This window comes from Narcine bancroftii, chromosome 7 (genome assembly GCF_036971445.1).
Source record: "Narcine bancroftii isolate sNarBan1 chromosome 7, sNarBan1.hap1, whole genome shotgun sequence".
Taxonomy (NCBI): domain Eukaryota; kingdom Metazoa; phylum Chordata; class Chondrichthyes; order Torpediniformes; family Narcinidae; genus Narcine; species Narcine bancroftii.
The window spans coordinates 34640159-34664064 of record NC_091475.1 but is presented as its reverse complement, the minus strand read 5'-3'; the positions used below and the strand labels follow the sequence as shown (position 1 = coordinate 34664064).

The following is a 23906-nucleotide window of genomic DNA, read 5'->3' as shown; positions in this document are numbered from 1 at the left end:
TTTGATTGAAATATATAAAAATGGATACCAATATCAATGAATGTTCAATTAATTTAACTTATCAAATGAACTTAAGTACAGTAAGTGTTTCTGAATGAATTTCAGTGTTGAGTAAATTTAATTGATATTAAGCAGTCGAAAAATTGCTGGAGAATCGAGGCAAGTCTGATAGCATCCATGGTTAGAAATGGCCAGCCATTTTGGGACTGAACACCAATCTAACTACCTATTTTCTTTCAGCCTTGATAAATGTTGACTGGCAATTGCTACTCATGGATGCTGTCTTACCTATCTACTTCCTCCAGCAGTTCTTTCAGTATTTGCAGTTTCTTAATTGATATTAAAGTCAGTTTACTATACTGAAGTTGTCACCCACCACCATCTTGATCATTATTTTGCTTAACCTATTTTAATACCAGTCATTCTTTTGGTTATGACAGTACTCGGCGAGTAAACTTGCAACTTATTGGTGGGGGAACTATCATATTTGTAGCTGGCAATCTGGTGATTTTTATGGATATTAAGACCAAGGAGCAAAAGTATATTCGAAGCAGCAGTAATGGAGGCATTGGTATTGTGATGGTAATGTTTAATACCCCCAGTGTCAAAATACAGAAATTAGAGCAATATGTTTCATTAACATTGCCAATAAGGTTATTGTTGCCTTTGAAACTACTTAAAAATTTAATATATAATTTGATTTAAATACTTTGAAACTTTACTGTTGATTATATATTTTAGGCTTACATTCGCAGTGTAGCATGAGGTACTGCAGTGTTGGAGTAACCAATTTTTAATGAATCATTAAACAGTTGCTCTGTCCACTCATGCCACTATTTTAAAGAAGACTAGAGGGATCTCCCCAGTACATTTATCTGTCAATTACCACATAACCACTTACAGCACAGAACAGGCCAGTTCGGCCCTACTAGTCCATGCCGTAGCAAATCCCCACCCTCCTAGTCCCACTGACCAGCACCCGGTCCATACCCCTCTAGTCCCCTCCTATCCATGTAACGATCCAGTCTTTCCTTAAATGTAACCAATGATCCCGCCTCGACCACGTCTGCCGCAAGCTCATTCCACATCCCCACCACCCTCTGCGTAAAGAAATTTCCCCTCATGTTCCCCTTATAATTTTCCCCCTTCAATCTTAAACCATGTCCTCTAGTTTGAATCTCCCCCTTTCTTAATTGAAAAAGCCTATCCACATTTACTCTGTCTGTCCCTTTTAAAATCTTAAACACCTCTATCAAGTCCCCTCTCAATTTTCTACGCTCCAGAGAAAAAAAGCCCAGTCTGCACAACCTTTCCCTGTAACTCAGACCCTGAAATCCTGTCAACATTCTCGTGAACCTTCTCTGCACTCTCTCTATTTTGTTTATATCTCTAAATTAACACAATTTCAGAATTAGAAGCACAAAAGAAAGATGAATAACTCGTAATTTATCTTCTTCCACCTGAAATTTATTTCTACCTTTCTCAATGTGTCACCAGTGCTTGAACTCCAAGTATTTTGGGGCAACTTGGATATCCTGAGGATGTGAAAGAAGGCATGTAAATTCATTTTCCTTCTTGGGCTAGTCACACAGTGGGCAGAGAAATGAATCTGAATCCTGATTACACCAAAATTCAATCTGAATTTAAAAATAATGCCTGGGTTGATAACTGTGAAATGATTAAAAAATGTAATAGATAGAAAATCAAATCATTTGAATTACTGATCTTGGAGGTGATTCTGAAAGGTTAGACTATTTGATACTTGGATTTTTGAGAATCAATATAACTATTTGTTAAATAAAAGATGAGTAACCCCAAGCTAGTTATGATGTACTGGGGTTACAATAGATTTGAGAAGCTTATATTCTAGTTGTGAATTGAGAGGGAATCCTCCTGGGGTATATAACATTTATCTGCATAAACTAAATAGTGGTAGATGAGCGAGTAAAGTAGAAGTAGAAGGGAGAGTAGATTTAAAAAACAAAATCACCACTGGCACACCAGATAAAACCAGCAGATGCACCAACTATGTGGTTTCCCTCCAAGTTATACACCATTGTGAGCTGGATATAAAAATGGAAAATTCTACATAATAGCCCTATAGGATACTTTCACCCCTAGAATCATGATTGTTCAATTAGGCAGCTCACCACCACCTTCAAGGTCAATGAAGGATGGGTAATAAATGCAGGCTATGCCAGTAATACCCATAACTAAACCATTAATATAAAAAAACTCTGAAATATTAAATGTAATTAGTCACAAGATTATGGAGGTATAACCCTTGATGATCTCAACAGCTTTATTCTGTCTGGACCTTACAGTAGATAGGCTATTGAACTTGTTCACCTATGGTACAAATTTCCCTCTTGATTTTAGAACGTCTTTTTAAACAAACTCACTGCAAAGTAGGGAATCTTTTTCACAAAGTAGACACTCATCATCTAATTTATCTCCTGAATTGTTGACCCCACAGGTTCATCCAGGTGGAAATTATTTTGCTTTAGGTGAAAAGGGCATCAAGCCCAATATTATTATCTATGAATATCCTTCCCTGAAACCATACAGAATTCTACAAGGTGGGTGAAATTCTGTGAAGTTAATTATATCAGTTAATTGATCTAATTTTCTTTTCCTCATTATTCATAATGTACCCTCAGGTACCTTTGCCCGAAGCTCTGGAATTCTCTCCCTTCCCCTTTAACTTATCTGCCTTTGCATTATTTTTGTTCTCTGAATTTCTTTTTTTTTTAAACCAAGCATTTGCTTACTTGCACCAATGCCTTTCTTTGGTTTGTGTCAAACTTTATCCCATCTAAATACTCCTTTGATGATCCTTGGAACTTTGTTGAGGGCACCACATCACTACAAGATGATATTGTTCTCGGTAGGAATAATATTGACTAAAAAAAGGTAATGGGAAAGAATTATCCGAAGATCCAATTCTTCCACATTCTAATTGTAGCTACAGTAGTATGCCATCCTTATAACCATGATAACTCGCACAGTACTTCAGAGTGGTACTGATCATAGTGGATGTGTGGAGATGTACCACCATACACCAGAAATGGGGAAGAGAAACACAAGTGTAGAAACTGAATCAACTGCAAAATGAATGCAAAGTGGAAGAAAAGGGAGCCAGAAATGGAATGGGAGATGGAGCAAGAGCAACAAAAAGACAATAGACTCAATTAAGAGAGTTCGTGCATTCTTTGACATATTGTTCATTGTGCTATAGGATGTTGTCTGGTATACTTGAAGACTTTCATTTTGAATGCAATAACCTGGATCTTTCAATAGAGATAAAGTTTAAGGGCATCAGATTTTTTTCTGGTGTGACCAAAACTTCCAACTACTGATCCCACATTCTGAATTCTGACAACACCCATGATCCAGGATGTTTTGAACCTGGCACCATTGTTTTGCACAGTGCCCACTAGGATGGCTGTATTAGCATTTGGTATCCACAAAATTTTTCTGTATTAGCAAAATTTGTGATATAGAATTAAAATTTGCACTTTGGAGGTAAAAAAACACATGTTTACAGAGAACTGAACTGATTTATCTAAAACTGCCTTCACAGAAGGAAGCAAGGGATTTGCTTTGGAAACTGTCAAGATAATTTTCAGGACATCTGAAATGATTCCTTTATTTAATAAATGTGGATTCCCCTTACTGTCATTGATAAAGTCTGCACCTTCATCTCCTCCATTTCACATACTAAACTTATTCCCATATCCCACCTCTCCCTAGGAAGAACAAGGGCAGAGTCTCTCTAATCCTCACTTTTCTCTCCACCAGCATCTGACACTATCACCCAAAACTTCTGTCAACTTCAGCATGATCCCACTATCAGCCATCTTCCCCTCTCCACTCCTTATCCCAGGGATAATTTTCTCTGAGGATCCTTTAGTCTGCTGTTCCTTCCCCTTCCAATCTTCCACCCGAGAGGCTCTTCCCACTGTAACCGCAAAAAATGAAAAACTTGTCCCTACATCTCTGCCCTCACCTCTATCCAGGGCCGCAAACGGGCCTACAGTATTCATTGTAACGGGCTGCCTCATCTGCATCAGTAAATCCAAAGATAGATTGGTTGACTGTTTTGCTATTCACCTGTGCTCTGTGGGTCTAAACTTGAGATTCCTGGAGCCAACTTTTTCAACTCCCTCAACCATTCACTGGTTAGGACTCACACTCATTGAGTAGACATTTTCAACTTGTATTTGCAAATTATCCATGAAAACAAATTCTGTAGAAATTATCAAAAAGCAAATGACTATTGATTATGGAAATTTGATGCAAAACAGAAAATGCAGGAAATATTCAGCAGGTCAGATAGCATTTCTGAAGTGAGCAAAGGAATGGACATATCTGGTTGATTACTGTCATGATATAAAAATTCAGTGATTGTAAGAAGAGTCAGTGATCAGCGGACACAAATTTAAATTAATTGGCAAAGATAGGGAGAGGGGAAAAGAGTTTCTTTAACACAGCAACCGCAACTGTGCATCCTGAAAGATACTGGAAGGGTATTTGGTAATAATTATGAAATGTAAATTGGAAAAAGAAGAAAAAAAATCTGTATATAGAGGGAAAGTCCAAGAATAATTGTGCAGCTCTTTCAAAGAGTCGTTGCATGTTCAATGGACGAAATGGCCTGGTAGGATGTCACATAAACAAGACCTGCAGATTTTTCAGCTGATTATAAGGATAACAGGAGGCGGGTTGCTATTTCTGAAAGGAAGGCAATAGGTAGCTTGGGGCTCCTGTAAACAGAACAAAGGGCCATTGGGGATAATTTTTTAAATTTATACTCACAAAATAGAGCTGTCAAAAAAAAAGTCAAACTCTATCTGAATCCTACTCCTTTTTCTGATCCATCACCAGAAGTTTCCCATACTATTGCAAATTCTGTCATTATGATTCTTCAGCTTACTGTGCAGAGCTATGGTGATGTGCAATATTGATTGTTTAATTCATAATATATATCGAAAGATGGTCTGGCTTAATTTCTGAGTTTTTTTGTTTAACACTACCTTTGTTTTCTCTCATCTGAATCTGCTAAACAGGTAGTAAAGTTAAGGAAGTATGATTTCTTCACTGCTTTGGTCAGGCTTGGACAAGGTCTGTGATTCTGTGTTATGCTTAGTGATGCAGCAACAGGAGATTTGGGGATCAGTTTATAGATGCATACTGAGAATGAGCATCCTGCCCTTTGATCCTGATGTAAATCTTTGAGATAGTAACTTGAATCACAGTGAATACAGCTCCTTCTCTGACTTTCTCAATAACTAATAACTTACTAATATTTACCACATCCACATTGAAAATGGTAATAATATGACAGTTAAACAGGAAAGTCTGCAGATGCTGTTTTATAGTGCAATACACAAAAGTACTGGAGAAACTCAACAGATAATGAAGCATCTGTAGGAAGTAAAAGGTAATCAACGTTTCAGCCTTAAACCTTTCATTAAGTTAATAATATGACAATAATGGGCAAGGGCTCACAGTAATTAAATTACACAAGCCAACATTTATTGCCTATTCCTAATCAACTTTGAGAAGATGATTATTCGCTGCCTTCTTTTGTCACTGCATTTGTGGTGAAGGTCCTCCCAGTGTACTCTCAAGTAAAGAGTAGCAAGATTTGACCCACCAATGAGAAGGAACTGCAGTTTCCAACTGAGAATGATATGACTTGGAAGTAATAGTGTTGCTTTGTTTTTGTTCACCTTGTTCATGGTTGTGGTAGAGTTTACTTGTTTTGAGGAATACTGTTAAAGAAGTCGTGGCGAGTTGCTCCAGTGGATCTTTTAAATGGCTCACACTGCTGCAAATGGAGGAATGAATGTTTAAAGTGGTGAGTGGTGTATCAATCAAGTGGACTGCTTTATGCTAGATAATGTTGAACTGCTTGAAATTGTTGGAGAGACAATCATCCAGGGAAATGCAGTTTTCCTTCACATAACTGAATATATGTTGTGCACTTACACCTCTATAACCATTGTACCATGGCTAGTTCTTGATACTATTGACATTGGGGTACAGCATAGATTAGGTGAATAACACTGGAGCTTCATTCAGACTGGTATTGAGAAGAATATTTCCCACATTTCTCATGTTCTTGACCACTCACTTAATGTGTTTTTATCCCCCTAAAGCTTGTCGACATCCTCATTTCAACACATTGTCACCCTGCTTTGCATCAGGTTCTTGAACCAAGAATGTTTGAATCGAAGCCATGGCGGGAACTTGGACACTTAACAAATATTTTGTGTTGATAGGTGTGGTGATATGTAATTACACCACTAGGTCACCAGGGGTCATCCCGGTGACCTTGTATATAAAGCAGTCCAGAGCTACAGTCTAGCCTTCCAGGTTTGTCTTGCAGAGAGACAAGACCTCTTAGTGTACATATTAGTTTATTAAAGCGGTCTTATACTCACACTGCTGGTGTGGTTATTGTCAGTACAATAGGCAGTTTATTTTTTCTCTTTTTATGTTTATTAATGCGACATTTCAAATTAGCTTTATTAAGATTTTTGGAAGCATTTTAGGCATAACAATCAATTGGATTGATTAATATATATTTAAAATAAATTGTTGCAACAGAATTGTGATAGAAAATCCAATGGCTATTAAATTATGGGAGTCTGTTCTTTACTGTTCTGGATAATTTAGGCATTTGGCTTTAAGTAAATAGAAATTCAAAATTTGGAAGGTATGGTAGTAAATTTTTATGAGATTTGGTTTCAGGTCCAGATGTGGTTAGGCTACTATCTGATTGTTCATAAATTGTTGTGACTCACCTTCTAGCTCACTAGGGCCCTGTTTCCCATGCTATCTTTAAATCACTGGCACCCTGTTTTCCCCTACACTCCCTTGAGATTCACAAAGGCCCTATTTCCCACACTCCCTTTAAAGTCACTAGGGCCTTATTTCCTGCACTTCCTTTGCTTCATTGAAAAAAAAATTATATTAGTGTATAAAAACCAAAAATATTAGTAAATTGTAAAAAAGTGTGGAAGTTCTAATATAGTATTCAATAGTCTGGAACATCCTCCAGTCTGGTACCATAGCATCTCGAGGTTGCCAAATTACCATTGACTTCTCCTTTGATTGACTAGTAATTAATGTGTGATATGAGGAAGAGATTATAATTGTGCATTAGATTGGAAATTTAATTGTTGCCATGAACACTATTACTGTCAGAAATAATCATTGTTTCTATTTCCTTTCCAGGAGGAACTGAGAGAGGCTATAGTTTTGTTGACTTTAATTTGTCAGGTAACCTGCTGGTCAGTGTAGGAGAGAACCCAGACTACATGGCCACCATTTGGAACTGGAAACAGGAGAAAATAGTGCTACGCTCAAAAGCCTTTTCACAGGATGTTTATCGGATTACCTTCTCCCCAGAAAATGAAGAACAACTGACTTCCTCAGGAACAGGGCACATCAAGTATGTGATCAATCCCAGTTACATATCATGGGTATTTGTGAAGGGTCGATCACTTCATTTTGTTTGCACAAACCTGGGAGAGTAGCAGTCTTGGAAAATGGTTGTGTTGTTATTTAGTCAAAGCAAGTGCAGATCAGCGAAATGATGGCAAGACTAGAGCAGTAAATTTGTTTACCTCAGTGGTCTTTTCAGATGCATTCCGTCTCTTGACACTCGGCCTTTTACAATTCAAATTTATTGCCAGAGTACATACATGACATCACATGAGATTCTTTTTCCTGCAGGCCAGGCAGAATTACCACTCATTATATAAATAATGTATTAAAGTTTTAAAAAAAAATGACAGCTTGTTGTTGAGTACAAGACTGCATGGTGCCGATTTCAGTGAAAGAAGCTCAGAAATTGAGCATGTAACAATAAATTTCACAGTAAAGGGAATAAGGAGTTCTGCAGCCCACAGAAAGTCACCATGGTCACCGGTGCCATTTGCTGTTTTGAGAATTCTTACTGCTTGTTCCCCATATGAAGGTCAACTGATCTATATTGAGAAAGCTGTCCTCACTGGGACTCAGCCTCCCTCTCTGTTAAGTGGATTCTGGACTTCCTAACAGAAAGACCATAGTCTGGGTTGGTAGCAGAACTTCAAGCACTGGCACATTCAGCACTGGCACACCTTGGGGCTGTGTTTAGCCCTTTCCTGTTCACGTTACTGACCCACGACTGCAATGCCAAATTAAGCTCCAACAGAGTCATCAATTTTAAAGTAATTGGCCTCATCAGCAACGAGTCACACTACAGAGAAGAGGTGGAAAATTTTGTTTAATGGTGCGAAAATAACAACCCAAGTCTCAATGTTGACAAGATAAAGGAGATAATTGTGGACTTCAAGAGGACTAGGGACAACCACCCTCTACCACACATCAATAACTCTCTAGAGGAGAGACCAGAGTGCACCAAGTTCCTTGGAGTCCATTTTAAGTAGTAACCTATCCTGGAAACATACTTCTCCTCACTTGTCAGAAAGGCTCAGCAGCGACTGCTCTTCCTGGGAAGACTGAGGCAGACAAGGCTACTGGCCACTGATCTGTCAACTTTCTACAGGAGCTGTATTGAGAGTATCCTGGATGGTTGCATCACAGTGTGGTTTGGTTGCTATAGAGCATTGGATCAGAGTTGATCCACAGGACCATAAGAAAAGCAGAAAGGATCACTGGGATCTCCCTCCCCCCCCCCCCCCCCCCCGAACTTGTTGACGTGATCTGTTGGGATCATTGTGTGAAGAGAGCTTGCAAAATCATTGAGGACTCCTACTACCTTGTTCCTTCTGGCTACTTTGGGAAAGAGATACAGAAGTTTCTCACCAGGCTGAGAAACAACTTTTGCCCCACAGACTGAATGACTGATGAACTGCTCATACAATTCCTCTGAGACTCTATTTATTTAACAATCTTTATTTTTATACATGTGCTTGTATATTGCTTGTGAATAATTGTGAATAATTGTGAATAATTGTGAATAATTGAATAAATTGCTTGTGAATGTGCACTATGTCTCTATATTGTGTTTGCCTGTTTTAACACTGAGGACTGAAGAACGGTGTTTCGTCCAGCTGTACATATACAATTCAATGATAATAATAAACTTGAACTTGAAACTTAATTATTTTTATCATCTCCACAGATTTTGGAAGATGGTGGAGACCTTCACTGGGCTGAAACTGAAAGGTGAACTTGGAAGGTTCGGTAAAACTGCTCTGACAGACATTGTGGGTTATGTTGAGCTGCCAGATGGAAAGGTACAGACAATAATTTTCCACAACCCGAATTATGGCGTAGTAACAGCATGGAAGAAATTCATTTGGCCATTTGTATCTGAAAAGTGTATGATCAATCTTGCTAGTCTCACTCTTCTGTCCTCTCCCATCAATAGACTCAGTGTTTAATAATTCCCTTGATCTTGCATTTTCTATTTATAAAGTTTGGCATGCTTTTTTTAATATTTCCAGATCCCCTTTTAACACATCTTGCAAACATACTCCAAGATCCCTTTTTTCCTGCGCTTATCTTGTACATTTTTCATTCAGTATTGCCTCTGGTCATTATATTTACACAGTTACCACCATTAAATTTGTCTGTTACCTATCTGATCATTATGCTAGCTTGTCTTTCTCTCCCAGAGGTCTACCTATCCCTTCGGAAATATTGCCTCATTCATCCCAGTTCAAGATATTAATGTATATTTAGAAAAACTTGTTCTGGAACTGACCTTCAGCTTCCTCCACTTCCCTCAAGTCTGAAAAGCAAGCTCCTTCTTGCCCCTCCCACTAACCGTTACCCCACGGCCTCCTGCCTCGCCCTGTCGGCACCATCAGGCCTCGCACCGACGCCTCGGCTCCACCCAAACACCCCGTAAATAAGAATATAATTTTTTAAAATCCGAAAAGCAACTTTTCACTTTTATTGTCTGTTTCTTGTAACTTGGCCAATTTTATTCCATGAAAATGTTGGCCTTCCAGCAGTGCTATAGCAGCAATGCTGCTGGTGGAATGAACTTGGGAAGACCAGGGTGGGGTTCAGATGCAGTTTTCCAGCACCACAGGGTCCTGCTGTTTTGCCTTCCTTCATTAGAGCCCCATGTAAATTAAAGCTATTTTTAGAATGGGGTTGCAGACTGTTTCTTTCACATTGAGGATCTGTTGACGTCCATGCTTGAGATGGCATCGCCCATAATGTACAGCCCAGACTTTGAGGTTATGGTCTCTAGGGAAGCAGCGGATTGCCACAGGGTAGCAGAGTAGGACCTACAGGAAAGGAGACAATGGTAGAGGGCCAGTGAAGGATTTGGTGAATGAGGGATTCCAGAAGTGGGCTGGTGGAAACTGGTTCATAGGAACCAGTTGTTTGGACTGGGATCTGTGAGAGTGCTGATGGCAAGCAGAACCCTGAAGGGCTTCAGCTGCTGACAGTTTTATAATCACATTAGGGGTTTTGAATCAGGGGCCGAAATGGGTGACTTAGATGCCTGGAGCTTAAGTTCACTGCTGGACTCGACAGGAGGCTATTGGGGCACAGGAGATGGTGGCATCAAAGGAGATGCCAGGAACCAGAGACACTCAGTATCTCTGAAGGGACACTGAATTGATGGTCCCTCTGTGTACTTTTACAGAGAAAATAAAATCTTTTTTGTGTATTTTACGTTCATAACAATAAACAATCTTGTAAGTAAAGCTAGTATGTGGCATATTTTCGAATGCCTCTTGGAAGTCCATACATACCACATACATGACATCTGTACAAAGTGAAGGGAGGAAAGTTTAGGGGAGGCATCAGGGGTAAGGTTTTTTTTTGCACAAAAAGTTGTGGGTGCCTGGAATGCATTGCTAGGAAGCTGGAACAATAGGGGCATTTAACAGATTCTCAGATAGGCACATGGATGAATGAAAAATAAAGAGGTATGAGGAAGGGAGGTTTTAGTTTTTTTTTGTTAGGTATATATAGGTCATCACAACATCGTGGGCTGAAGAGCCTGTACTGTGCTGTAATATTTTACGTTTAACTGTATTTACCTCATCTACCAGCTCTGAAATTAGACAAGATTTGCTTTAACAAATCTATGCTAATTCATCCATATTTATCTTAATGGCTGTGTCTACCTCTGTTGGCCTACACTTTAACAATTCTTCATTTTTAATGTGAAAGATTTCTCAAATCTCACCCACGTCTCTTTCTACCCTATCCCTCAACTTTTACAATCTTTCTAAATATTATCTCTTCAAGGAAAAATATTACTTGTGAACTATAGCAAATGATATGTTAAATATATTATTGGGTTAATGGAAAAAAAGTTTGTATTGTTTCCAGAAAGAGCATTAAGTCAAAAAATTGGTATAAATTTAGAATTCAAAAGGGGGACCAAATATTGACAGGGAACGGGGAAATGGAATACATATGAAATCTTGTTTTTAAATCAAAACCCATGAAACAGACTGTACTATAGATATGTTACAAAGAAAAAGATTAGCCAAAGTTACTGAAGTTTCTTACAGCCTTAGATAAAGGTTTGTTGAGAAAAAGGAAATCACAGAGAAATTAAAATGTGGGAGAAAGCACATTCTCCCAGAGATAAAGAGGAATAACAGGCAAATGAGGAGCTAAAGAAATTAGCATTAGTGAAAAATATACCGTAGGAATTAAAGTGGAGGGGCTGAAAGAGGAAAGATTTGAAGAGGGTAGCTTTGGGATAGTGCCTTCTACATTCTACATCTGAGTTCTTGTAGATTGAAAGATAGTAAATATAGCCCCATTATTTAAGACAAAGGGCTGGGAGAAAACTGATTTCAGTAATGTGGAAAATGCTTGAATCTATTATGAAGGAAGTGGATCAAAGGACTTAGTAAATAATGATAGGATTGGGTTGAGTTATTGATTGAGAAAGAAATTCTAATTGATAAATCCTTTGGGCTATTTCTGAGATAGTAACTGGCAGAAAAATAAGGGGAGGAGAGAGGATGTGGTGTATTTGGACATTCAGCCTTCAATAAGGAATGACAAGAATTAATTAAATAAAAAATATATAAAGATTTGGAAATAGAGGGTCATATTGAAAGTCTAGTGGCATGTTTCCAAGATAATGTCAGAGATGATCATTGACTTCAGAAGAGGGGGCAGAGTCAACTACCCTGTCTACATTAATGGTGCTGAAGCAGAAAGAATGGATAGCTTCAAGGTCAAAGGAATAAACAAATCCAATGACCTGATCTGGGGTAAGCTCATTGACATGATGGTCAAGAAAGTGCATGAATGCCTCTACTTTCTTAGAAGTCAGCATGGGCCCCTTGTCCCTCAACAACTTCCACAAGGGCACCATCGAAAGCATACTTGTTGGATGCATCTTTCATTCTTGAGCAGAGCAGCTACAAAATGTAGTGAAGGCAGCTCCAAACATCAAAAGACCATGGACTCCATCTGCATCTCCTGCTGCTTAGGAAAGGCAGCCAACATACTGAAAGGCCCATATCACCCCAGACACACTCTTTTCTCTCTTCCCATCAGGGAGAAGGCTTAAGAACATGAAAACACTACCCAGCAGATGTAAAGACAATTTTCCTCCCAGAGTCATCAAGTTCCTGAATGAACCCCATAACAGTGCTTTCATGCTGCCCCCACTTTTCATTATAATCTCTACTCTGTAAATTGTGCTCTTTACACAGCTGTATGAATATTAGATATAACTTGTTTGCCTGCTGCAGAAGAACCCTTCTCAATATACAGTACTTACTTTGTGACAATAAAACTTGAACATATACTGGCCTGCAGTTAAGAAGACCAACTGTAAGTTGGAATCTCTTGCAAGATGATTTGAGTAGAAGATAAATATGTCTTACTGGATGAGATCTTGGTGTGACCAAAGCTAGTTCTGGTCTCAGCTTTCCACTGAAGGAAAGAAAGATGAGGAAAGTCTATGAGAACAAAAGAAATAGAAGGTAGAATAGATCATCAGTTCACTCATGTCCCCTCAAGCCTACTCTGCCATTCAGTAATCTCAATTACCGATCTTTTATCTTGGTGTCACTTTCATGTCCTATTTCCATATCCTTTGATTCTGAGCCTGGAACTTCTTAGAGACCTGAGTAATAGCATCTTACAGCATAGAAACAGGCCCCAAAGGTGAAACATATCCATGCCGAACCACGTGCCCTCCTACTTTAGTCACATTTGCCTGCATTCAGCCCACTTCTCTCCTGTCCATGTAATTATCCAAGTGTTTCTTAAAAGAAGCTAATAAACTTGCCTCTACCACTTTGTCTGGCAGTTCGTTCCATGTGCTCACCACCCTCTGAGTGAAGAGTTATCCCTTCTAAGCCCCACGTCCCCCCTCACCTTACATTGAAGCTCTCTTGTCTTAGCTTTTCCTATTCACCTTATCTTGATGCAGTTCAATTCTGAGAAGTGCGTGGTGTTGCATTTGGGTAAATCGAAGTAGGGCAAGACTTGCCCTATTAATAGCAGTGCCATAAAGAGTGTGATGGAGCAGAGGGACCTAGGAGGTACAGGTGCATAGATTTTTATAGATGTCAGAACAGGTATGTAGGGTATTGAAGAGAGCATATGAGACACTTGCCTTTAACAGTGGGTGAATTGGGATGACATAGTGAAGTCGTACAAGATTTTGGTGAGGCCACACTTGGAATATTGTGTGCAGTTTTGGCTGATGAGTTACAGGAAATATATTATAAATTTGAAAAGGCAACAGAAGCAGTTTCCAAAGATGTTGCCAGGATTAGTGAAGTTGAGTTATTGTGAGAGATTGTGAAAACTAGGCCTCTTTTCCTTGGAGTATAGGAGGTTGAGGTGGGAACTTACTGAGGTCTATAAAATCATGAGAAGCATTGATCGGGTGCATGCTGACAGTCTGGTTCCAAGAGAAGGAAAATCCAAGACAAGAGGTGTGTGGAAAAATAACATAATTTGTGGGTGCTTAATGATAGGCACACCTATGTTACCTAACTTCATGGGTGACATGCCAAACAAATTACTAGAAAATAACCTAATGGGATTACTTGGAAATGACCTAATCTGCACAAGTATAATTCAAAACTCAGCATACCTGGTTGAGTTTACTGAGTGGCTTGATCTGACCTGCAAATCATTGCCAAAAATTTCCACATAAGAAATCATTGATTTTCAAAACTTTTGAATATTTTATTTTAATTTTCATAGACTCAAAATTCAAACAAACCATATTTTTTTAACATTAATGTAGCATGCAGAGTCTGTATTTATCCCCACCCCTCCCACCTTCATGCAACTGAAAGTACAGTCAATTAAATTACATTGATACAATTAAATTAATTTTAAAAGAAAGTTATAAAAACGAAACTGAAAGAAACATGTCGCCTGCATCATGTCTCACTTCTTTGATCACATTCATTTCCTTGCTGGGACATATTGCTACAGTACCCCTATTTCAAAGGGGGGAACTAATCAATCTGAGTGCCAATATATTTCAAGTAAGGTTGCCACACCTTAATGAAAGCGTCATGCTTCTTCCTTAGATTATATATGATTTTTCTCCAGGGGAATGCAATTCTGCATTTCCACATTCCATCCTGTGGTATGTAGTTGGGAGTCGGACTTCCACAAAACCGCTATACACTTCCTGGCTACCACCAGGGTGACCTTCACAAACGAAATTTGGTATTTGGACATTCTAAAATTCACATCCCCAATGTCTCCCAGAAGGTATACATCTGGATCCTGTGGAAAATCCACTTTTGTAAAAAAAAATTTTAGAATGTCCCCCAGGTCTTCTCAGAAAGATCCAGGTGGAGTGGACAAAAGTTCCAACTTCCACACCACACCTAAAGCACATTTCTGAAATTTCAGGCTTTGATGTATGTAATTTTTGTGGTGTGAGGTCAAACTGGTGCAAGAAATTGTATTCCACCATCCTGTATGTGCCATTGATGACTCCAGTCACACTATCCAGACACAGGTCTTGCCACCACTCTTCATTGATTGTTGTGTCCAAATCTGACTCCCACCTCTCCCTCGTCCTGTGTGAGCCCAACTTCGGGCCCTCACTTTGGAAAATGTAATACATCTTTGAGATAAATTAACACATTCCTCTGTCAAATTAGAATCTCCATGTTACTACATCTAGGTAGGGTCATAGATGTTCCCATTATTTCCCTTAAAGATCTTATCTGCAGATAGCAGAAGAATATTGTATTAGACAAAATGTATTTGTTCCTCATCTGCTCAAAATGATGAGCTGCCTTTGCTTATAACGATCCTCAATGCACCTGATCCCCTTCTGGCACCAGGTGTCCAGGATTTTATTACCCAGAGTCAAGGGTATTAAGTTGTTCTGGGTCAAAGGTGTTTTGGGAGATATCCCCACCTTCAATCCAATACATTGATTCATTCTTTGCCATATCTGAAGTATATGTTTTAGTATGGGGTTATCTGTTTTTGAAATTAATTTAGGTGTCCCATTTGTATATAAACTCTCCTGCTATTTTTTCATCAACTGCATGTGGTCCAATTTGTGCCCAGGAAGGGGGTGGCTCCCTCAAAGAGTGAGGCGATAAATCTTGCCCGGGCTCCCCAGTAATATTGAAATCAGGTAATTTTAAACTCCCCAAATTATAGCCCCACGTCAACTTTTCCATGGAGATTCTAGACACTTTACTATTCCAGAGGAACCTCCTGACATATTCGTTGAGCACCTTAAAAAAGCTGTGTGGCAACGAAATGGGTAACAATTGAAAAAGATATTGGACCGTTAACTCTGCACACCAGCATTATGGGCAGAGACCTCCATCTAGCAAAGGCAGATAATTGTTTCTATAAATTGCACAAATCTTTGTCCACTTTAACCCCAGATATTTAATACCTTCTTGTGGCCATTTAAATTGACTTCTCTGTTGATATCATCTATAATCTCTGTTCGAAAAGGCATAATTTCACTTTTGTCCAGATTTACTTTTTACCCCAAGACCTTCTCATAATCCTCCAGTGTGGTCCTCAGCCTGGCCAACGACCCCTGGGTCTGTCAAATATATTAACACATCATCAGCAAAAAGGTTGATTTTTATGTTCCATGTGGCCCACCTGAACCCCTTTATGCCTGGATCCCCCCGAATAGCTTCTGCCAATGGCTTAATTGCGACTATGAACAGTGCTGGGGACAATAGACAGCCCTGCCTACTGGACCTGCTCAAAGGAAACACTGGAAGCATCTGGCCATTTGTAATAATTTTGGTTTGGGGTTTACAATAGAGTGTCCTCACCCAATTAATAAATGTTTGACCCAATCCAAATTTCTCCAGTACCTTGAACAAAAGGTCCCATTTCAATCTGTCAAAGGTCTTTTCTACATCCAAAGCTATGGCCACTCCTGGTTCTACCCCTGACTTGCCATATGTACTGTATTAAGCAATCTAGTTATATTGTTTGCTGATTGTCTCCTTTCTACAAATCCAGCTTGGTCTGGATTCATTAGTTTTGGAAAATATTCTACCAGCCTATTTGCCAATGTTTTTGCAATCCCTGCCCTTTTTTGGAATCACTGTGATGATTGCAGTGGAGAAAGACTCTGGGAGGGTATGTGTCTCTGCCGCCTGATCCACCACCCCCATAAGAAGGGGCATTAAAAGACCTTTGAACTCTTTATAAAATTGAGTGAGGAAACCATCTTTGCCCAGTAATTTACCAGGCTGCAAAGTGCTCAGGGTCCATGCAATCTCCTCTTTAAAGAAAAGTGAACTCAGCCCGTCTTGCTCCCTGATCCAAATTTGGTAGTTCCAATGTAAGCAAGAAATCATCTATTTTGATAGGATCAGCCCCTGACTCAGATCCTTATAAAACCTTCCATATGTTTTGTTTATTTCTTTTGGTTTCTATGAGATTTTGCCTTCCCCAGTTTGAATTGCATTGATTGTTCTTGAGGCCTCTTTTGCCCTCACTTGCCAGGACAAGACTTTGTCGGCCTTCCCCCTCCCACCACCCCCCACCCACCCCAGCTCTTAATGCTGCTGTCTAGTTCTTAAAATCAACTTTCTGTCTTGTATGTTTGTAACATATATTTTTAGCTTTTATTCACCAAATTCCTATATTTTTCTTCTGTGTCTGCTCTTTGATTGTCCTTTTCCAGTTGTGCTGTCTCTTGTTCTAAAGAGTTTCATGTGCTCCTTTTTCATGCTCTTTGTATAACCAATTATCTGGCCCCTTAAATAAGCCTTCAATGTGTCCCATATTAGGAAGTTATCCTCAGTAGTGTGGATGTTTGTTTCACAGAACAATTCTATCTGAGCTCTAACAAAGATACAAAATTCTGGTCTTCCCAACAGCCACGTATTCAGGGGCTATCTATACACTGAGGCCTGCTTATCTGGCATTGTAATAGACAGAGTCAAAGTTGAGTGGTCAGACAGTAGTTGAGCCATCCTAACCTCCAATTAGGCTGATGCTAAAAATAAATCAATTCTGGCTCTAACATTCATTCAGCTGTGTAAAGAACACAATTTGGAAAGTACAGGATTCCAATGAAAATTAAGATCAGTTTAGCACCAAGCAAGGGCAGCATGATAGCACTGTATGGGGTTCATTCAAGAGCCTGATGTCTGTGGAGAAGAAACTGGCTCCAAACCTGTTGGTGTGTGCTTTCATATTCTTAAGCCTTCTCCCTAATGGGAGGAGGGAGAAGGGAATTGATATTGATTGAAAGGTATCAGTTGGTCAGCTGAACTGTTGAGTTTTGTTACCTGAGGTTTTCTAATGGTCCCTGTACTCATTTTCTGGAAAGTAACTCAGGAGGATGCTTACTCCATAATGGGCAGGCTTTGCACTGAATTTTAAAAAAAATATAACATATTGGTATGCTTGACATGAACATGGCATAATGTTTTGCAACTAGGATAATCCCATCACTATAGTTAGATGTAATTCAACAGTGAGTATTTTACTGAATTGCTCCAGTTGTTCCTGGGTAAATGGGATTTGATGTGTGTCAGTCCTGATCCTGTTGTATACAGTGATGAAGGTTTCAGCTTTCTGAGATCGAAAAAATGATAGTAATCTGCTGATACTGGAAATCCAAAATGGAAACTTAAAACATTTCAGATATTCAGCAGATCAAGCCTGGAAATCTGATGAAGGGTCATTGATGTAAAATTTAACTGTTTCTCTCTCCATGGGTACTGCATGATCTGCTGAATATTTCTAGCACTTTCTGTTTCCATTTCAGCTTCCTATATTTGTTAGCGATCTAATATTATTTAATCACTTCAGCACATCTGAATTGTAATTAGTCGCTACACAAGAAAACTGGCAGATACTGAACTGTGCAGGAAAGAAAGAAATTTAGCCTCTCGCTGAGATATTCTGAATCTTAAGATTGAATTGAACTGTTTGTTGTCACATGTGCTGAGATATAGTAAAAAGCTTTGCATGACATCCTATACTTAAGTGTAATAATTAAAGGCAATACAATTATTAACCAAAAGTGCAGGTTGTGGTGTTATATTAAGTCAAAGAGTACAGGATATAGCATCACAAAGACAAAGTATAATTAAAACAATGCAAGGGCACCACCTTTCACTAACGAGTGGTTCATTTAAATTTGATAACAACAGGAAAGAAACTGATTTTGAATCTGGTGATTCAGGGTTCAAGCTTGTGTATCTTCTTCCCTCAGAAAGGGGGATAATAGAGTGTGGAATGGGTGTTTTAATATATTGCTTGCTTTCCTGAGGCAGTGTGAAGTGTTGATGAAATCATAGTTTGTGGGCACATATGGCAGACATTTTACCCAGAAGGAATAAAATGAATAACCATCTTAATCTTTTTGGTAATGTTGATTGAGAGAGGTTTCTATCTTACTGTACTGATATTAGAAACAAGCTTCTCTTTTTCAGGTGATATCTGGCTCTGAATGGGGCAATATGCTTTTGTGGGATAGTGGTCTTATCAAGGTGGAGCTGTGCAGGAAGAACGGCAAGCCCTGTCATCAAGGGTCCATCAATCAGTTTGTGCTGGATGAAGGAGAACTTATCACAATCGGAAGTGATGGGTGTGTGCGGGTAGGTATCAAAACTCTGTGGTCAAACAAATTTAAAAACTGCGGTATTAATCACCAGAACATAACTTGTACTGAGGTTCATATGAAGTCCATTTTCTTCCTCTACTTCATTCATCGTGAACCACTACTTTTAAATTGGTATTGCTCTGAATAGAAATATCACAAAGGGCTGACTTACCTTCTGGTATTTTGATTTAATTTGAATGACATTGGGCAGAAAGGGAGTAAAGGCAAAGACAAAATCAAATAGTGTGGGATGATACTCACATGTAACATTAGCACTGAACAGCAGCACTGAATGGTATACATTGCTGCCATAAATTCAGAAACCCACTTTGAATTTTCATTTTGCCTTAATTTCTACATTAGGAAATGCCTGTGTTGGGAATTGGAGTTTTTTTTCATGGCTAAGAAACTTTACACTGGCTGTAACATGTGATTAATTATGGCCACACTCCTATACATCTTCTCTGTGCCCTCTTCAGTTTATTTATTGTTTTTCTGAGTTGTATTGGATATATCTGATCATTAACTAGAGCTGCTTTCCTGAATCTCAGATTTTTTTCTCCTGTTTTTGGATTAAATGGGTAACGGGCCCTCCATCATTCCAGTGTGGCTCAACTTAAATTGAGCAACAGCACCTCATCTTTTGCCTGGATATGTTTCCATCCTTTGGAAGTAACATTTGAATTTCAGATAATATTATTTTTCTTATCTCATTCCACACATGCTGCTGTATCTTTCTGTTACAATTGGTTTCATTTTCCTTCTGTTTCTATCTGCTAGTTTTTAATGCAATGGTTACCATGACAGCTTTTGTCCACACAATTCATTTGTACTGTCTCAACAGCTCCCTCTCTGCAATTTAAGAATTATAGTCATACTGTGTAGAAACAGGCCCCTCAGCCCAACATCCACGCAGACCGAAAAGACCCATCTACATGAGTCCCACCTGCCTGCATTTGGTCCCTATCTCTCTAAACCTATCCTATCCATGTATCTGTCCAAATGTTTCTTAATCGTTGTAATAATATCTGCCTTAACTACCTCCTCAGGCAGCAAATTCCATACCTGCACCACCCTCTGTGTATAAAAAAGAAAATGTGGTTATCCTTAAGTTCCCATTAAATCTCTTGTCTTCACCTTGAATTTTTGTCATCAGGTTACTGATCCTCCCTACTTTGGAAAGACTCTGCATTTACCCAATCTATTCCTATTATGATTTTTATACCCCTCTTTGAGATCACCCTTTATCCTACTACACTCCAAGGAATAAAGCCCTAGCTTGCTCAACATCTCCCTATAGCTCTGGCCTGCGATTCTTGGCCACACTCCTGTACATCTTCTCTGCACTCTTTTCAGCTTGACATCTTTCCTCTTGCACAATGACAAAAACTGAACACAATAACCCAACTGTGGACTCACCAATATCTTGTACAACTGCAGTATAACCTCCTAATTTCTACACTCAATTCTATGACTGATGAAAGCTAATGTGCCAAAAACCCTTTCTCTCAAGGTACTATGTACCTGTACTAGATCCATCTGTTCCACAGCACTCCCCAGATCCCCACTATTCATTGTGTAGTCCTTCCCATGTTCAGCTTCCCAAAATTCAAAATCTTAGCCTACAATACTAGACTCTTTGGTGTCATCTGCAAACTTGCTAATCATTCATGCATGTACATTTTTAAAATCTGAAATGGGTGACAAAAAGCAGATATAAACATTCATTTTTCCAATTCTGAAAGAGATTCCTTGACCTGAGACATTTTCTTCTTTAAAGGATTACATTTAACCTGTACTTCATGACAACAGAAGTTCTTCCTTAAAATAATTTTTGTCATTTGATTTATTGTCCAAATCTCAGCTATTTGCCATAAAATCAGCAGTTCTGAATGGTGATGTACTATGATTAGCCTGAGCTTGTTGTGGAATAAAAACTTTTCTTCTACTTAAAACCTCACCTAGTCAGCCACCCTTTAATAATTTCTGATCTGCCTTTTTCTTGTTGATGTGCTAATGTGCAAGTTTTCAATTCTTGCCACTTCTGCATGAATCCACCCTTCAATGAAGTGATCTGAGAGCTCAGATTTCTCCTCATAATTCTTATGGTCAGAATGAATATGTTATACTTTAACCATGCTTTCCTTGGACTTTTTTGTCTTGGCTATCGGATTACTATTTTGTTTCCGCTGCTTTTTCTGCAACTTCTAGAATAGCATTTCTAAGTTCAAATTAATTGTCAGATTACATGCACAGCGTTACACATAGCTTGATATTCTTCTTCCTGCTGGCCAGGCAGAATTTCTACTTATTAGTAACTGTAAACTGTATTAAAAAAAAAGACCTATGCAAAAGAGAGAAATGTAAACAAAGAAATGTTAATGGGAAGAGTAGCTGCCGGTTGATGTTTATCATTGCTAGGGGTTTGCAAACTGGTGCTGCTTGGGGCTTGTGTTTCTTACCCGTGCAATGGTCCCCTGCAGCCCCTCACACATTGCGCTCTGAATTGGCCAGTTGAATGGAAACTGACTAATTTAAGGGTGATCTCACACCTTTGATGAGGCGGGTGAATGATGCGTCGCGCACCTGGCAGAAGTCACTGGAATCCCTACCAGAAGTCACTAAAACTGATCTATATTCACTTTATGGATATATACTGATTATAACAGCAACCTAACCTGAGGTGCTCACTCTCCACACTCGAACCTTCCGCCAAATGTGTCACTGATGACGCATGCAAGCACGCACTGATGTTATTTTCCACCCAGGCAGCCATCTATGAATCACAAATTGAGCAGTAGCAGCTACACGGTACATCTACACAGATCAGCAATCCACCTCCAAGGTGGTTTTCCAACCCATTCAGTTTAAAAAAATTCTACACACCAATTGGCCTGTACACAGGTAGATAACCTGCCAAATTGACAGTTAACTCATGTTACAATCCCATTTGTAAACCCCTAACTGCAGTTGTAAGTGAGTTTTAAGACTTGTTCATCCATCAGAGATGATAGTGAAATGTATACAGAAGGACCTAAAACTTTTGTAGGCTGTACAATGCATACAGTGAACCAGCAAGGCTTGAACTACCAATAAGTTTTGTATTATTGATAAGTAGAAATTCTGCCTGGCCCACAGGAAAAGGAATCTTAGGGTTGTACTCTGGAATAAATCTAAACTTTGAATGATAGATACTCTTAAGAAGGAAAACACCCAATATACTGCAAATATATTTGATATTATTCACAACTGTACTTAAACTGAACTGCTTCAATTATTCCAGGTATGGGACTTTGAGACCATTGATACAGCAGAGTCTTACGATGAGGATTCTGTACTAGAGATGGAACCAATGAATGAATTGATTGTTGGAAGAAATGTTAATCTCCAATCCATGGTGAAATTCAAAGATTCAAACTTTATCTGGTGTGCTCAGGTATATTAAAAGTCTTTAAAAACTAGTCTAAAAAATAATCTACATAGGAACAATATTGGAAAAGCAAGTGAAATGTCAGTTATAGAAGCTGTTTTATCCACTATCTAAAACGGGTCTGCAATTCAATTAGATACGAGAAACAAATCCAGTCCAGAGAGGTTGGAAGTGCACTAAACAAGACATCAAAATTAAGAACCTGTTAACATTTATGAAAATGATCAATCTGAAAAACCTACCAAGGAAAGGAAAGCAAATTGGCCCAAATACTTTACTGGGGGAAAAAAAGTCACCTCCCATTTATCCTTATTCTTAACAATTCATAATTTAAAAATAAACAAAGTTTTTTTAAAAAAAAAAGCATTTTGCAATAGAATATCTAAATTGAACATAGAACGGTGTAGCACAGTACAGGCCCTTTTGCCCAAGGTGTTGGACCAACCTATATAAACACACTTCTTTGTTCTGTTAAGCAATACTTCTGTTGTTCGAAAGAGAAAGGCCCTAGCTATCTCAACCTTCAACAGACATGTTCTCCAGTCCTGCCAGCATTCTGGTAAATCTCTCCACCCTCTCTAAAGCTTTCTTCTCCTACTTTTAATGAGGTGACCAGAATTGAATACAATGTGTAGTTTAACCAAAGTTTTATAGAACTGCAACATTACCATACGGCATACACCTTCTTAACCACTGTATTAAGTTGTGCGGCAACCGAGGGATTGATGGTCTCAGAGCACAAGATTCTCCTTTTCCTCCACACTGCTAAGAAGCATGCCATTTACCATGACTCTGCCTTCAAGGTGGATCTTCCAAAGTGCATCACTTCACATTTTTACAATTGAACTGCATCTGCCACATCTCAGCCCAACTCTACATCTTATCTCTATCCCGTTGTAACTTAAGACAACCTTCTTACTATTCATAACATCTCCAGCTTTCAGGTCATCTTCACACTGACAATCACAACCCTTCACTTCTTAATCTAAATCATATAGAAATATCACAAAGAGAAGGGGCCTCAAACAAATGAATCTTTGCAGAACACCACTAGTCACTGACCTCTCGAGAGAATGCACCCTTTCTGCCACCACCCTCTATCTTCTGTGTGCAAGCCGATTCCTGATCCATGTCAAGTTTCCAAGGATCCCTTTTTTTGGATGAGTCTACCATGTACAACCTTGTCAAATCCCTTACTAAAATCTATATACCCCATATTCACCAGGTCGGGGGAGTGAAGGGTGAAAGTGGAGAGAGCTGCTGGAGAATAATAGGCAGGAATACAAAGGCTACGAGAATCCGTCTAACAAGTAAGGAAGGTGACAATAGAAACTATTAGAAGAGAAGGGTGAGCAAGAGAGGGAAGGAGAGAAAAACGAGAGAGGTAGAGACTTCTGATTTATTGTCAGAGTATTTACATGACAT

General features: G+C 38.9%; 1 protein-coding gene across 4 annotated transcripts in view; it reads left to right on the top strand.

Annotated features, from left to right (window-relative positions):
• Positions 1-23906, top strand: part of LOC138738724 (cilia- and flagella-associated protein 44-like) — a 127084-nt gene that overhangs the window by 15995 nt on the left and 87183 nt on the right. For 3 of the 4 annotated variants that reach the window (XM_069889503.1, XM_069889501.1, XM_069889502.1), the window contains exons 4-9: positions 420-582; positions 2477-2579; positions 7246-7462; positions 9143-9257; positions 18882-19046; positions 22335-22487. In XM_069889503.1, the coding sequence (XP_069745604.1) occupies positions 420-582; positions 2477-2579; positions 7246-7462; positions 9143-9257; positions 18882-19046; positions 22335-22487 (916 nt within the window). The remainder of the gene's footprint in view (positions 1-419; positions 583-2476; positions 2580-7245; positions 7463-9142; positions 9258-18881; positions 19047-22334; positions 22488-23906) is intronic. The other variant, XM_069889504.1, reaches the window with a different exon arrangement.